Genomic DNA, 15,868 nt, shown 5'->3' on the forward strand with positions numbered 1-15,868 from the left:
CCATCTCCTGGCCTGGCATGCTAACTACATTGCTTTTAGTGTCTGTTTTTACTATATCACTTGAAAGGTTTTAGTGTAAACAGCCCAGCCCCCCCCCCCCCCCCCCCCCCCCTCTCTCTCTCTTGATTGAAAAATTAGCCTTTAGCAGCTAACGTTGGCTTCATCTCAACAGCTGCTGCGTCTTTATGTAGAGTCTCTGTTCTGGTTGTGAGCGGGTCCACTGTGCTGCAGCAGAATCTTCATCTCTGAGTGACACCTTTATGGATGTAAACTCAAAGTGTGCCATGAGCTTTTTTAAGTAGGACTTCTCTACTTTACGTCATCCTTCTGTTGGGCACATGGCTAATTAGCATACATGCACGGGATTGGCTGGATCATTTGTTCAGGGGCGGTGGATCTGCTTACCAACCAATAGGCTGTCGGAATGTTTATGCCTCTCATCCAATCATGGCGCAATTTATTAGTTTTTTTTTTTTTTTTCCAAACAAGCCTAAATGAAACAAGAGCAATGAGACAGCTCGTATAAATAAAAAAGTAGGCAGAAAAATAAATACTCCAGTAAAGTATAGATACCTAAAACGTCTAATCAAGACTCCCCAGTTGGTCACTTCACTTGTTTTTACGTTGATGGTTTGATTTAATGTTGTCTCTTATGCTTTTATTTCTTGTAAAGTGACCTTGGGTGAGTTGAAAAATATATTAAATGTATTATTATTATTATAAATAATTCAACTTAAGTAAGGTAATGGCGCTTTTGTACTTCGTTACTTGATTCCTGCTGGATCATGGTGAATATGACCCTCTGTATGTGTGTGTGTGTGTGTGTGTGTGTGTGTGTGTGTGTGTGTGTGTGTGTGTGTGTGTGTGTGTGTGTGTGTGTGCGTGTGTGTGTGTGTGTGTGTGTGTGTGTGTGCAGGACAGAGAAGATCGATAAAGTAATAAAGCAGTGGGAGGGATCCTTCTTCAGAGGGAACCCCAAGCTACGGAAGAAGTCGGTGTCGCTGCGTTTCGACCTGCACATGGCGGCGGCGGACGAAGGCTGCGCCCAAACCAAGCAGGACAGCCTCCCGGACGTGGAGGTGCGCCTCATCATGAAGAGGTCACGCAGCATCCCCACCATCACCCCGTGACCCCGAGGTAACCTCCAAGGCTCAACCGTCAGTTTCAAACACAACCTTCATCCACCTGACCGCCGAGAAAGATTCCTCGCCACGGTTTTACCCTTCAAGCTTTTGAGAGACGTATTTCATTCTGGAACATCTTTTTTTCTGGTGCATCAAATAAGTTATATCAGAAGCACTGAAACACACTGAGAGCAACATGAGGAATTAAGTTAAACTTTCCTGAGTGGATTTTTTTTTTTGTAGGTTTTTGGTGAATTTTCTTGAATGTGCCACTTTACAACAGCAGTTTCCACCTTTAGCGTTTCAGAGAAAACTGAAGTAAAATATGTCAAAATCATGAAATGAACCAGGTGGTATGAACTGGGTAAAAATAAATCTTTAGATATTTTAATAATTTAATCAGTATTTCACCAGTTTAAGACTTCTATTGTACTGAAAACAAGCACTTGAGAACTGGATGAAGATTTTATGTTGGTTTTAAGGTTTTGTAAAAATATAGTTTACTGATTTGCTTTAAAACAAAGAGAACGTTTGCAATTGGCTTATTTGAAGTCTGCTATCATCTGACTGATCTGGCTCGCTGACAGTCCTACTTCATCTTCACACCTCTTATGTAACCTGTACAAATCTGTTTGATGTGATTGTTGACTTGGTGCAGATTCAGTTAGACTGACTGATCTGATGCTGTGAGGCTGTTTCTGGTCCTTTGCTGAAGCTGAAGAAGAAGAAGCTTATTGTCCTTGATAATTGTCTTCCTCATCACATACACATCATATTTTTCCTCTCAGTTTTTTACAGGTTGATAATCTGAATTTTCCTGCTGCTTTAGGACGTTAAGTATTATAAGAAGAGTCTGAAAACCTTTCGAAGAGTAGATGTTCTCCCCTCCCTCTACAGCCGGTCAGGCGATGCACACACAGAACCAACATGTCCAGTTCTGGTCCTGCTTTCTCCTCCGATGCTGTACAGTCTGATGACCATGCTTATGGAGCTCTGCAGAGAGTCAACACAGTGTGGTGTGGTGCAGCAACTTAAAAAAATAATTTAATCCTCAAATTACTAGAGCAATGTCAGACTGGAAGTCTAATATCTGCAGATTACAAAGTTACACAAAGAGAAAAACATTTCATACAATGCTGGTTTACTAAATATTACAACAGTTCTGAGGGGGCTAAAAGTACCAGACTGATCTTTAGTGAAACGTCCTAAACTTCTAGAAATGTTTCCAGACAGCACCAGACCTCTGTGAAGACACTTTTTCTAAACGCTCATGTTTATTTAAGCACGCTAATATTAATCTCAGTTACCATGGACGTAAACTTATGCTACTACTTATGTGTTGTTATCAGTTAATGAGGCTTCAGTAAACCAGAGTTTATTGAAATAGTAAACATCGATGCAACAGTTTTGGGTAATGCTAAAGCTAACAGCCGGCTATCGAGTGATATGAATATACAACAGCTCAACAGCTCTGTCTATGTATGTTAAATTTAAACAAGTATGAGCTAAATGGAAACATTAGTAACTGTAACTAATTCCATCATAGTATTAATCAGTTACTAACTCATTACTGCCAAAGGCAGCCTCTTTATAGTGCACAAGAGGCTATTTCCAAGGACTGCCCGACTCCGGCACCACAGGAAGCAGTCTGTGCATCAGACTGGTTTAATGGTGGCAACTGAAATAGATTGACTCAAACTGCCCAAGAAGCGCACATGACACGAAGCTCCTGCCGATTCCTTCTTCTAGCACTGAGCATCCATTGTGTACGAGTCCAGTTCATCATGTGATTCACAACCTGTCATATAAATAAATGAATGTCCAAATTGATGAGCAGAGACCTCAGCATGTGAAGCAGCAAGCAGAGCAGTGAGGCTGCAGGACCAGGACGGGATGACTCATGGACCTCGGCAGTCACACAGTCTCCCAGTTTGTGCATTGACAGGATATTTTGTCTTTATCTCTCTGAAGAAAAAAGAAAAGAAAAAAAAAGCTTGATTGTTAAGGCTGCATCGTACGACACTCACTGTGATCCTTTAGCAGCAGTGAGGATTTGTAAATAGTTACCGCAGCAGTGTGTCTCCAGCTGGGGTCGGTTGTCGGCTAAACCTCCCGCAGAGTGTCTATGCAGAGTTTATTGTGGGCAGCAGAGGACTGACTGTGGAAGAAGCAGAATATTTACCGATGTTTGCTTGGTTTCTGCTTCGCTTCATTCTGAGAGAGCTGCGTCACATCCGAATGAAGCTTTCTGCTTTTATTTAAACATTTAAAATAAAAGAACTGATGAGTACCTGCTGAGTCCTGTGGTTTATGTCTCCATTTGATCATGGCTCATGGGGGGGGGGGGGGTCAACCAAAACCGCCCAAAAGTATGTACTCAACAACATGAAGTATCCCTCTGTAAATTCTGTATTAAACTGTATTAAACAACTTTATTCCAACAGATTATCAATATTTAATATTCTATTTGAAATTCAAGGCAGTGGGACAGTGTTTATCTCTCTCGCCTCACAGTGAGAAGATTTCCTCCCACAGTCCAGAAACATTCATGTGAGGTTAACTGGTGACCCTAAATTGCCCCCTTGGTGTGAATATGAGTGTGTGTGTTCTGTCTCTGTGTGTTTGTTCTGTGATGGACTGGTGACTGGTCCTGCTGTATCCTGCCCTCGCTCATAGTCTGGGATCGACTCCAGCGCCCCGCGACCCTGAACAGAATAGAAAATGGATCGATGATGAGGTTTGAGTTAAAGAAAATTACAGTCAAAGTATTTTCTCTTTAATTTAAAGAGCCAACAATAATGCCAATGTATGGTCAGTGTTTAACGCTAACAAAAAACATGTAACAAAAATTATTAAAGTATCAAAAAATATTTCCTCACATTCAGATGGGCCATCAGACAATACTAAAAATGATCAAAGTCACATATATGTTATTAAAATATTGAATTAAAGGATTAGTTCATTCATCTGTTGACAATTGTGACTTCAGTCCAGGACTGAAGTCACAATAAATATAATGCATTTTTCATAATCTTTGAATGATTTTGGGAGGTTTTTCTTTTATTAGTTATGACTATGACCATAGCAAAATGCAGTAGGCAAATAAAAAATGTTTTATTAACTAAGTCAATATATGCAGGGCAAATGAAATCTGCACAAAAGTAACCCTGCAGAACTGATAATGTTTTTGTTCATAAACAATATCACAATATAACAAAAAATTATCTTTCACTGCACACGGTTGTTGGGAGTAACGCTTTACAAAAGTAACACAGTTACAGAAACCTAGTAAACTTGCTGAAACAAAGTAATATAACGCATTACTCATTAACTCAAAACAGACTTTATTTGTATAGCAGTTTTCATACAGTTCTGTCCATTACGTTTTGTACTGAAAACAGTTCAACCTTCCGGTGTTTTAATGCTAACCACCGTTAGCATTACTTAGCTTTGAAACGACACGTAAACTAAACCACTGGTGTAACACGCTGTTATTGGCATCATCAATATATGTTAGTTTGCGGCAAATATATCAACGGCGAACATAGGCAAGGAATCATACATTCATAACTTTTTCGGGAATTTTAAAGTAGCACCTCACCGCTAAGTAGCTCGCGCCTACGCGTTCGGGTTAAATGTGACGTATTTCCTGTTTACACAGTGGCGGGCTCATCCAATGAGACGTCTTTGTTGCCTCTTGGAGTTAGGCTGCAGTCTGTAGTTGCCAGATATAAGTTGGCAACCAGTAGCATTTTCTGTAGCATTTTTTCCGTGAGACTCTCCGTTCATTCTGTTAAAGGCTCAGCGTGATTTTGACTTTGACTTGATGATGGATCCTCGGACAACGATCTTCCTCTGTCTTGGTGAGTTTTGTGAGTTTTCGTTGAAACGACGAGATGGGACTAAAACCTTAGTGCGTGGCCTGTAAGACGTTCAAAATGCATGACATTACCTCCTATTGTGTGAAATCTGTCTGTCAGAAGCCCGCAATGCCGCTGCGGCGACTTTCTTGTTTGGTCGCGCGCACCACTTCGCTGGGCAGCGCACATTTTCACAAAACCACTGAGCTGGGGCACTGCCGTCAAGTGAGCCGGCGTTCGCTGAAGCAGCGTCAACTGAGCCCGCACTTGTTTCTTGCTGCGCTTTTTGTAGCGTCTTTATGGTAAAGCACAAGGGAGCGTACGGCCTCAATGCTGAAAGGGAACCCTTCAAAATAAAAGCACAGGAAGCAGCGATAGACGGACAGACAGATGGATGGATGGATGGATGGATGAATCAGTGAAAATAAACCCTTCAACCCTTGTTTTCAATTGGCCATGGAAATGAATGTCTTATAGGTTTACTCCTTATTTCACTTCAGTGCAATACCAGACATGCTCATTTGTTACTACAAGCAATATGAAAGGAAATTACTGTAGAAATCTGGAGTAAACTGCTGTTAAACATTGGATCTGACCATCGAAAGTAATGGTCTCTCGCCTGTTTTCAATTAGCCATAAAAATGAATTCTTTCGAGGTTTACACCCAGTTTCACTACAGTATAATAGCAGACATGCTCATTTATTACTACAAGCAATATGAAAGGAAATTACTGTAGAAATCTGGATTAAATTACTGTTAAACTTGGATCTGATGATCGAAAGTCATGGTCTCTTGCCTGTTTTCAATTGGCCATAAAAATTAATTCCTTATAGGTTTACTCCTAATTTCACTTCAGTACAATACTAGACTTGCTCCTTTATTACTACAAGCAATATGAAAGGAAATTACTGAAGAAATTTGGAGTAAACTGCTGTTAAACCTGGAGCAAATGACCAAAAGTAATGGTCTCTCGCCTGTTCTCAATTGGCCATTAAGAAGAATTCTTCACAGGTTTACTCCTAATTACACTTCAGTACAATACTAGACATGCTCCTTTATTACTACAAGCAATATGAAAGGAAATTACTGTAGAAATTTGGAGTAAACTGCTGTTAAACATTGGATCTGACCATCGAAAGTAATGGTCTCTTGCCTGTTTTCAATTGGCCATAAAAATGAATTCTTTCGAGGTTTACACCCAGTTTCACTACAGTACAATACTAGACATGCTCATTTATTACTACAAACAATATGAAAGGAAATTACTGTAGAAATCTGGAGTAAATTACTGTTAAACTTGGATCTGATGATCGAAAGTAATGGTCGCTTGCCTGTTTTCAATTGGCCATAAAAATGAATTCTTTATAGGTTTACTCTTTATTTCACTTCAGTACAATACTAGACATGCTCCTTTATTACTACAAACAATATGAAAGGAAATTACTGTAGTAATTTGGAGTAAACTTCTGTTAAACATTGGATCTGACCATCGAAAGTAATGGTCTCTTGCCTATATTCAATTGGCCATAAAAATGAATTCTTTATAGGTTTACTCTTTATTTCACTACAGTACAATACTAGACATGCTCCTTTATTACTACAAGCAATATGAAAGGAAATTACTGTAGAAAGTTGGAGTAAACTGCTGTTACACCTGGAGCAAATTACCAAAAGTAATGGTCTCTTGCCTATATTCAATTGGCCATTAAGAAGAATTCTTCACAGGTTTACTCCTAATTACACTTCAGTACAATACTAGACATGCTGATTTGTTACTACAAGCAATATGAAAGGAAATTACTGTAGACATTTGTTGTTCAGTGTTGACTCTTCAATTTGTGCTTGGCATGGTCTACTGCAATGCAAAGTTCTCTTTCAAGTGCACTACACTAATGCTAGACTTGAGAGTGAACCACAGCACACAACAAGACGGTTGTAGCTGTGGTGTGTTTGTGATGCAGGTAAATGTCCTTAAACTAATAAAAGAAAATCTCAGGTAACCGACATGCCCCTTACTTTTTTTTCTAAAGGTTTTCCCATTTCTTCCCTGAGCCGCTTCATATTTTGTCTGGAGCTGTTGATGTGGATGCGTTGTGGCACAGCGGGGAAGTTTTCTACCATGGTTTTGGCCATCTACCATGTGCAATGAAAAATATCATAAAAGCATTTAAATCTATAACTTTGAACATACCATGTTGTTGATACCCCCAAGTTTTTACCTGAAGAAAAAAAAGAAAATTTCTACAGTAGTTTCCTTTCATATTGCTTGTAGTAACAAATGAGCATGTCTACTATTGTACTGTAGTGAAATAAAGAGTAAACCTATAAGGAATTCATTTTTATGGCCAATTGAGAACAGGCGAGAGACCATTACTTTTGGTAATTTGCTCCAGGTTTAACAGCAGTTTACTCCAAATTTCTTCAGTAATTTCCTTTCATATTGCTTGTAGTACTAAAGGAGCAAGTCTAGTATTGTACTGAAGTGAAATTAGGAGTAAACCTATAAGGAATTCATTTTTATGGCCAATTGAAAACAGGCGAGAGACCATTACTTTCGATGGTCAGATCCAATGTTTAACAGTAATTTACTCCAGATTTCAACAGTAATTTCTTTTCATATTGCTTGTAGTAACAAATGAGCATGTCTGGTATTGCACTGAAGTGAAATAAGGAGTAAACCTATAAGACATTCATTTCCATGGCCAATTGAAAACAAGGGTTGAAGGGTTTATTTTCACTGATTCATCCATCCATCCATCCATCCATCTGTCTGTCCGTCTATCGCTGCTTCCTGTGCTTTTATTTTGAAGGGTTCCCTTTCAGCATTGAGGCCGTACGCTCCCTTGTGCTTTACCATAAAGACGCTACAAAAAGCGCAGCAAGAAACAAGTGCGGGCTCAGTTGACGCTGCTTCAGCGAACGCCGGCTCACTTGATGGCAGTAACGGGGCGGGGATACATTACAGGCAACTTCCAGACATAAAGTGTGTTGGGTAATATACGGTCACATTCCGTTATTATTGGCCTTGCATGACGACACTATTCATGTTCACACTGGCTCGATCAATAAATATTCTTCCAACTCATATCCATTGTCGGTTGCTTGAGTATTTCTCTTTTTAAGCACTTTGAGTGGAAAACAAATTGGCTAAGCGAACATCGGCAGCCGCTTACGTCATGAAAGAGATAGAATAGAAATAACGCTGGTCACCAAAGATGGAAAGCGCCATTTGAGTATTTATTTGATATCCTAGATATCAAAGTTAAAGTCAATGTACTAGAAAGCTCTTTGTCCTCACTAGTAAGACAATTAATAGTCGGAGTGCCACTACTGCTACTACTCCTAGTGCCACTACTACTGTACCCTATTTTCTTTATTAGGACACAATTCACAAAGCACTGCACACTTGTGTCAAAAGTGCACCTTGTTGTCAAAATTTGAACTTTGTTTTCAAAATTAGCACACATAAAGCAAAGGTAGGACACTGCACTGCTAAATACAAAGCACTCTTCCCTCACTGTGTTTTCACATGAAGTGTAAAAAAATTATACAGTCCTGAAAAATGACAACTTGAACCAAAATGCATCCTATAAATGATTCAAGGGGCCATTGCAGTGCCTGACTCTGCATTACAAATAAAGAATAATGTTAGACAAATAAATACAACACTGTATTGTACACAGTACAGTAAGCAAATATTTACACCACATCTGCATCAATTCTTTCTGCCTGGTCAGGCCACAGGACCTCATCAACATCACAAGCTAGGTTTTCTCTGGTCAGGCAACGTGGAAAGAAAGACTAGTGTGCCTGATCCAGCCCTGACATGCATCAACAGAAACATCATCACATGCCAAGACCATGATTGCAAGAGAATTTTATGACTATATGGCTGCCGCTCATATACCTTCCACCTCCATGAAGAGAAGAATTCCTCTATAGGATTCAGAAAGGGAGATTATGGCGGCAGAAAAATCACAATACTGGATCAATGACCGGCACGAATTTCATCTGGATTGTATTTCTTTGCGTGGGTCTTTGTCTCCGTCTAGGTCTTTGCCTTGGTGTCTGTCTGGGTCGTGATCCAGGACCAGGTGCAGGGGCTGGGTTAGGGTCAGGTCCAGGTTCTGGACCAGGTGCATGGGCCACGTTCTGGTTCTGGCCATGGTCTAGGTCGTCCACGTCCACATCCTCTTCTTCCACCATGACCTCTTCCTCCTCTGACATCCATTCTGAACAGCTAATGCAGTTTCCCAGCAGGTTTTACAGTGTGCATTTCGATTGGAAAAAGTGTTTTCAGCTTTGACCTGTTGTGTCTTAATTGTGACAGTTGTGTTGGAACAGAGTCCGAATTCTGATTCCTCGTGTTCACTTTTTGAAAAATGTGTGAGATGATTGAGAAGTGTGTTCAAATGAGCAAAAAATGTGTTCAGTGTTTTGCAAAAAGAGTTCAAGAGTTTTAGAAACTGTGTGCAAACCAGGAATAGTGCTCAAGGTTTTGACACCAGAGTCCTGTTATTGAGAAATGTGCGCAGTCAGTTGGTGGCTGTGTGCAGTGACTGGAATTTAGTGTCTTATCAATCGAGAAAAACTGCAACAACCAAGATAGGTTGGAACATGTGGAGTCAGTGCAACATATTTTGTTTTGTTGCAATTTCTTTTATAACTATTATTTAAGAAACAAAGAAACTACCAAGTGACAGACTCGTAGAGGAAAATAATCTCAGAAATAAAGAATGAACACTTCTAAAGAACATGCTGGGCGGGGCATCAACAAAGTCATCCGCAATAAAAAGTTAATCATCACTAAGACTTCAAAATGAAAGTGCAGGAGGAAGAATAGAATAGAGACTCCACAAAACTAGTCAATGTTTACAAAACAAAACATCTTATAACAATAAGAATTTGAATAGCTGGTAATACATTTTTCTGACCATTTTCCAATCCGTCAATTTCTGAAACAAGGAAATGTTTTCTTGTTTTTTATTCATTTGGAACAGTGGATGTGGGGGTTCGCCAAAAGAATAACTATGTTAGTAATGTCTGAGGTAGACGGGTTTAAATTATCCATAAAAAAACTAGATGTGAGTTTCATTGAGAGCACGCAAATCTGTTTATTTCAATCATATCTGGTTTTTAATATCCAATCAAAAAGTTTCTTGTAATTGAACAGTGAACAAACAAATCTAAAGTTTCCTCGCTAAAATTGCAAAATGAGCACAAATCAACTTCAGATTTAAATATGATTTTAAGAAAATCAGCTATTGGGTAGACTTTATTTATTATTTTAACGTGAGTCTGATTAACCTTTGGGGAAATGGACCGTTTAACACATTTTGACTAAGAATTAATTATAGTCGACTTTCTAGCCCCATTCAGCACATTGTTAAATGTAAATATGTCATAATCGTAATAAAATATTTGGTTTTGAGCATTACTAATTAACTTGAATTCCAAGTTTTGTCGATTTGAACTACAGCCATTTCTTATTTAAGCAGAGAGAGATTGTTTGTTGTTTGTCTCATCACAGAGTCTGTGTTTCCAAGAGAAAATAAATTAAGTTCATCAAATGTCTGTGACACGATTACAGTGAAGATGAAGTGATATCTGAGGTTTTCCTAAAAGGAAGAGGTTTATGAGCTGCTTGCTGTGAAGGATTCAGGTTCTTCAGGTATAATCACAGAGTTGAGCAGGCAGACAGAAATGGATCAGATTTATAAGCACACCTCTTCTTCTCAAATACATCATTAAAGTTCTTTGCTCCACTTTGACCTGCAGAAGTTTCCGAGGCTGATGGAGCTTTTCTGATTCAGTTCTTGTTAAATTGCAGCTAATTGTCCTTCTGATGGATGCATGTGTTTTTATTTCACAGTGATCATCTCATCTGCTGCTGATCCACTGAAGACCCTGACAGCCTCTGTAGGAGGAAACACCACTCTGCCTGAGTCTATTCAGGAGAAAGGATTTCTGTTATATGAAAACAATACAATAGCTAAGGTGGAGGGGAAAAAACTGGTGGAGATATATGGAGAAAAGTACAAGAAGAGACTTCACTGGAACCAGAACACAGGATATATTACTCTCACTGGGCTGCAGAAGAATGATTCTGGGATATATACAGTTGACTCTAAGGAAGGAAGAACTGTTAATGTACAGTATAAACTGATGGTGTACGGTACGTTTGATCTGTGTGTCCAGTCTGGTGATGTGTGTCTCTCTGGGTTTGTCCTGTGAGGGGCTCTTGACCTGTCCTGGGTGGAACCTGCCTTCACACACAGCACTGATCAACTTTAACACCAGGAGACCCTCAACTGGGCTGATTGGTGGAGATGGTCCATCATTGCAATAATCATTCTGCTGCCATATCAGCACATTAGTTTTCGGCTTGAAGTCACTTCAGAAAACAGAATGAGTATTTTTATTGTAGCCGGAGCAACTAAATTAATGGTGCAGTTTTCATCAGGCGCCTTGTTAAAGTATTGAACTTATTAGAGTAGAAAGTAGTGTATAAATAGCAAAAAACAAAGAGAACAGAATGAGAAGTATCTACATTATATCAATCTCTCAGTGAAAAACCATCCAGACATAAAACAACATCTCCATTCAGCAAGTATTACTGCAGTCTTCTCATTGTACACTATCATTATTAATTCTGTATCATTATTCAGACTGTATCCTGACTGGGATGTGATTCTCTGTGTCGTTGCTCTGCAGACTCTGTACCGACTCCTCAAGTGAGCGTATTGAACAGAAGCTCTGAGAGCTGCTCTCTGAGCTGCTCTGTGGACTCAGCTCAGGAGGACGTCACGCTCCTGTGGACCAAAGACCTGAAGATCCAGAAGAAGAGCCTCTCTGCTGCCTCTCTGTCTCTGACTTTATTCTACCAGCAGGACCTGAACTCTTCTCTTCAATGTGTGGCTGAAAACCCTGTAGAGAATAAAACAGTGTCAGTTGATGTGAGGACGTCCTGTCAACTGAACCGTAGAGTCAACACCAGCAGCTCCACAGTGTCCAGACATCGTGAGTGACCTCTGACCCTGACCTGGAACAATAACTCATATTTCAAAGACTGTTTGGTGAGTTGTGGTGTTTATGTGTGATTTTAACAGATGTGATCATCATCATCATGTGTGGTGTCGTCTTGTTACTCTCTGTTTATACCATCTGGAGGTTTTGTCACCAGAAGAAGTCGACAGTGAGACAGACAGGCAGGTTCCTTTTCTGTTTTTTCTTCATCACAAAGCAAACTGACAGATCTTTATTAACGTTAAATATTTGAATGTGACCTTTGTTCAGTGTTTGAAAGGTTTGACTCTGTTCATCGGGGTTCAGGCTCAGACACAGTGGACCTCTGCACAGGCCTGTTAAATTCTGCTCCTGGTGGATTTTCTGATATCAGTGAGAAGATTTGTCTTCTTAAACTGGAGCTCATTGATCTGTACTGGTTCTACAGTGATAATTGAATCCAGTGGTGAATAAAATAAGTAAATGAATAAATCAACAAAAGCAGTCAATGTTTTCTGACCTCTGCCAAGGGTGGACATGGACACAGGTGTTCAAGGTTCCAGGATTTGATCCAAATCACCATCACAACTTATTGGGTTCTTCCCTTGATCAAAGTTCTCCTGTGTGGCAAAAATCATGAAGATCTGCTCATTAGTTTTTGAGATATTTTGTAAACAGACAGATGAACAAATAAACAAAGGTGCTTTTATAACCTCCTTGGCAGAGGTGAGAGTGCAGCCACACACTGATGGACACACCTCCAGGCAGGTCACATCACACTCCTAAGTTCAAGTTCAGTGTGTAAAACCACCAAACAATGAAACAGTTGCTCAGGTTTCTAGATTCTACAAAGTGTCTGATTCTGGTTTTCTTTGACGTGCAAATCTGATATTAATGCATCAGATTATTATGGACTACAGGTTGGATATGTGTGTGGGGGGGGGTGTAAGAGTTTATATTATTTTATATTTCTTGTACTATATTTTGCTAGGAGTGTAATTCTTTTTGCCACTTCTATAGTTACAGGAAGTAAGGTGAATTACCTTACTTCCTGTAACTCATCTTTGTTATCCTCTGTGTCCTGCTCCTCTTCTTTTAACCTGCTGGAACTCAAATTTCCCTGACGGAGTCATCCTACGGGATTAATAAAGGTGTGTGTGTGTGTGTGTGTGTGTGTGTGTGTGTGTGTGTGTGTGTGTGTGTGTGTGTGTGTGTGTGTGTGTGTGTGTGTGTGTGTGTGTGTGTGTGTGTGTGTGTGTGTGTGTGTGTGTGTGTGTGTGTGTGTGTGTGTGTGTGTGTGTGTGTGTGTGTCGGTGCCATTTGGTTCACTTAAAACCTGGTTGTGCTGACTAGAGGATGATAAAGTTTCTTTATTTGGTTTTTACTTTGTTTTTCATCTTTAATCAAACAAATAGGGAAAACTGATTTCTTTAGGTAGATTCAATAACTAAGTAAATCGTCATATTTTCTTGATGATTTGTTTTGAAGTCGGGGATAATTAAAAAATACTTTTTCATGAAGTCTTGTGCGACGTCACATTATATTCCGGGAACTCTCCCACATTCCCAGTTGGGTTACGATGTTCCCATTTCAACATGAAAAAGACAAAATGATCAAATAAGAACAAAGACTTATGGTTTGTTTATGAACATGTTTCTTTTTTCCCCCCCGAGTACAGCAGCCTTTTATTTCCTTTTTCTTTAACTGCAGCATGTTTCAGCCAGAGAAGAAATAAAAGATTCAAGAATTTTGAAGTTGTCTCGTTTTATCTCTGCAGCTCACTGAGATCAACTTGTGTCAGAATAGACGCACTCCAGTGAGTACTTTCTGTCACACCTTCATGTGATCGTGTAACTGTTCTTATTCTTTGCAGTTGTACTGAAAGTAATTAAAATGTTAGCATACTTTAGCTGTCTCCGTTTGTTTTAATTGATCTTGTTGTCCTCCCCAGGAAGGGACCTCACTGGAAGCTGGAAACTCCAAACTGACCACCGTCTGTGACCAGCTGATCCCAGCAGGAGGAAGTGACTCTTATTTTAAGATGATGGAGCGCAACAGTGCTGCAGTTTTCAGGGCTCTCCGTGTTAGCATTAAAATTTGCACAAGTACAGCTCATAAAACTTTATCTCAGCTCAGCAATGTGAAACAAACTTCGACATGCCATCATCTTCAGCCACCCTTTTCAAGGTTTAAATACTGTTGATCATGACAGGATTGTCTTTTAGCTCTTGTCTTTATGGAACACTGTTCTGGTTTTGATCAAGTTTACGTTCCACTCATCACAGTGAGAAGCTGTGATTATTCTATCATGGAATAAACATTGAACAAACGTCCACACAATGTACTTCAGTGATGGTTTGTTAACTTTAATCTGTCATGATCAATAGATTATCACAATAAGATCATAATTCTCAACATTGGCTTTAAAATTAATTGATAACTGTTTCCAGTTGTTTTAAACTCGGTGATGAACTTAAATTGATCAGCTTGATTTCAACTTTCAAGAAAACTCTCAAATGCAGTCTGACTACTATTATTTTTACAGCTTATACTGATGAAGGGACAACAACAATATCATTTGTTTTCTTGTTCTCCCTCTCAGTTGGTAGAGCATGAGGCTCGTACTCTCAGGGTAGTGGGTTCGTGTCCCACGTCAGGCGCCATCTTCCCGTGGGCTCACCACCCACAGGAAAGGTTCTTAATCAGTGCAATGTGATCTGGGTGACAGTGCTCGGACTGCCACCCCCGCGATCCGTATACAGATAAGCTGAAGAAAATGGATGGATGGATGTTCTTGTTCTCTGATATTAATTGTGATGAACTCTGTCCATTTGAAATAAGTTGTTGAGGACACTCAGGATATGTTTTCCGTCATGATAGTTGCGTATTAATGCACATGAAGGGGGTTGGTGCCATGTCTGTACAGCCTTTTGGGTCAAGCTCCTCCTTTTTTGTTTGATAAGTGAGCAAGGCATTTGTTTGAGTTTTGTTTTCTACAAGGTGATGCCTGGTTTTCTTGTATTTATATTCAATAATATATTTGATATTGTTTTGCACAACCCCCTTGTCCCTACCTCCTTCACAATTGTGATCATTTGTATCATTTTTGTTTAATAAATTATTTTCTTCATGTCACACCTGCTCTGACTCCATCTAATTTTTGATTGTCGTGTCGATGTCTCCTTTTTACCATCAAAGGAGACGCAAGAAAGTTAAAAGAATTTTAGATTCTATTCCAGATTTAAGAGGAAGACGATGAAGAGAAGCTGATATTGGATCAATGTGATCTCTCCTGCTAGTTCCTGTCAATATGCTATAGTATTACCATCTCAAGGTCGACAGACGTCAATGTCCATCTGAAGTCCATTTTTGCTCGTCATGGGATTCCCGAGGTGCTGGTGAGCGACAACAACTTGTCACGTCACGAGCGGCTCAAACTTTCCAGAGTGGTTAAAACTGCCAGAGAGCTCCTCAAGGAGCCGGCTGACCTCGACTTGGCTTTGTTGTCATCCAGAGCTGCACCACCACAGAACAGGTACAATCCAAGTGAAATGCTTGTATGTGGGGATAATCACTGAGTCGAAGTGAAACTTTCAAGAAAGGTGTGAGGCAGTGAACACGAAGGGACACCAGCGTCTGTCTTGTCTGCGAAAGTTGTCCCTTTTCAATGTGGACAAAACCCTGATGACACTTTTTATCGAGCTATAATTGAATCTGTTTTATAGTTAATAAAATGGGCTCGTCGGCTGATTGGAGAGTCACAGCTGAGCTTATAGTCGCTGTACAACAGGCAGCTACAGCGACTGGCCAGCTCCACCTCTGGCGATGACTCCCATCCCCTGGCCAGAGAGTTCCAGCTTCTGACATCTGGGTGGAGA

At 39.9% G+C, this 15,868-nt stretch overlaps 2 protein-coding genes and 1 long non-coding RNA gene across 4 annotated transcripts in view; 2 read left to right on the forward strand and 1 right to left on the reverse strand.

The window, feature by feature from the left end:
* krt222 (keratin 222) overlaps nucleotides 1-3,412 on the forward strand; it is a 28,551-nt gene extending 25,139 nt beyond the window's left edge. Inside the window, exon 10 of the mRNA XM_080462679.1 lies at nucleotides 917-3,412. Coding sequence (XP_080318805.1) covers nucleotides 917-1,130 — 214 coding nt within the window. The 3' untranslated portion in view covers nucleotides 1,131-3,412. The remainder of the gene's footprint in view (nucleotides 1-916) is intronic.
* On the reverse strand, nucleotides 2,140-5,241 carry LOC308109239. Its single transcript, XR_013935328.1, has 4 exons — nucleotides 4,726-5,241; nucleotides 3,416-3,829; nucleotides 3,192-3,282; nucleotides 2,140-3,089 (listed from the first exon to the last, which is right to left on the reverse strand). It is a non-coding gene; the product is annotated as an uncharacterized lncRNA (long non-coding RNA).
* On the forward strand, nucleotides 4,803-15,130 carry LOC308109238 (SLAM family member 7-like). Of its 2 annotated transcripts, XM_080462680.1 has the most exons (6): nucleotides 4,824-4,987; nucleotides 10,858-11,160; nucleotides 11,700-12,005; nucleotides 12,095-12,193; nucleotides 13,768-13,806; nucleotides 13,942-15,130. In XM_080462680.1, exons 1-5 carry the CDS (start codon nucleotides 4,951-4,953, stop codon nucleotides 13,773-13,775), a joined length of 753 nt encoding a protein of 250 aa, XP_080318806.1. In that variant the 5' UTR covers nucleotides 4,824-4,950; the 3' UTR covers nucleotides 13,776-13,806; nucleotides 13,942-15,130. The 2 variants fall into 2 exon arrangements, 1 of the variants encoding a protein (XP_080318806.1); XR_013935327.1 differs by lacking the exon at nucleotides 12,095-12,193 and having other exon boundaries at nucleotides 4,803-4,987; nucleotides 11,700-12,061; nucleotides 13,942-15,126.
* Nucleotides 15,131-15,868: the final 738 nt, after the last annotated feature.

The sequence above is a fragment of the Lipophrys pholis genome (genome assembly GCF_963383615.2).
Source record: "Lipophrys pholis genome assembly, chromosome: 5".
In the NCBI taxonomy this organism is placed as follows: domain Eukaryota; kingdom Metazoa; phylum Chordata; class Actinopteri; order Blenniiformes; family Blenniidae; genus Lipophrys; species Lipophrys pholis.

Coding starts and splice junctions, on each gene's coding strand:
- LOC308109238 (XM_080462680.1), top strand. CDS start 4,951: ATGATGGATCCTCGGACAACGATCTTCCTCTGTCTTG. Junction 11,161..11,699: donor GTATAAACTGATGGTGTACG/GTACGTTTGATC, acceptor GTTGCTCTGCAG/ACTCTGTACCGACTCCTCAA. Junction 12,006..12,094: donor CTCCACAGTGTCCAGACATC/GTGAGTGACCTC, acceptor TGATTTTAACAG/ATGTGATCATCATCATCATG.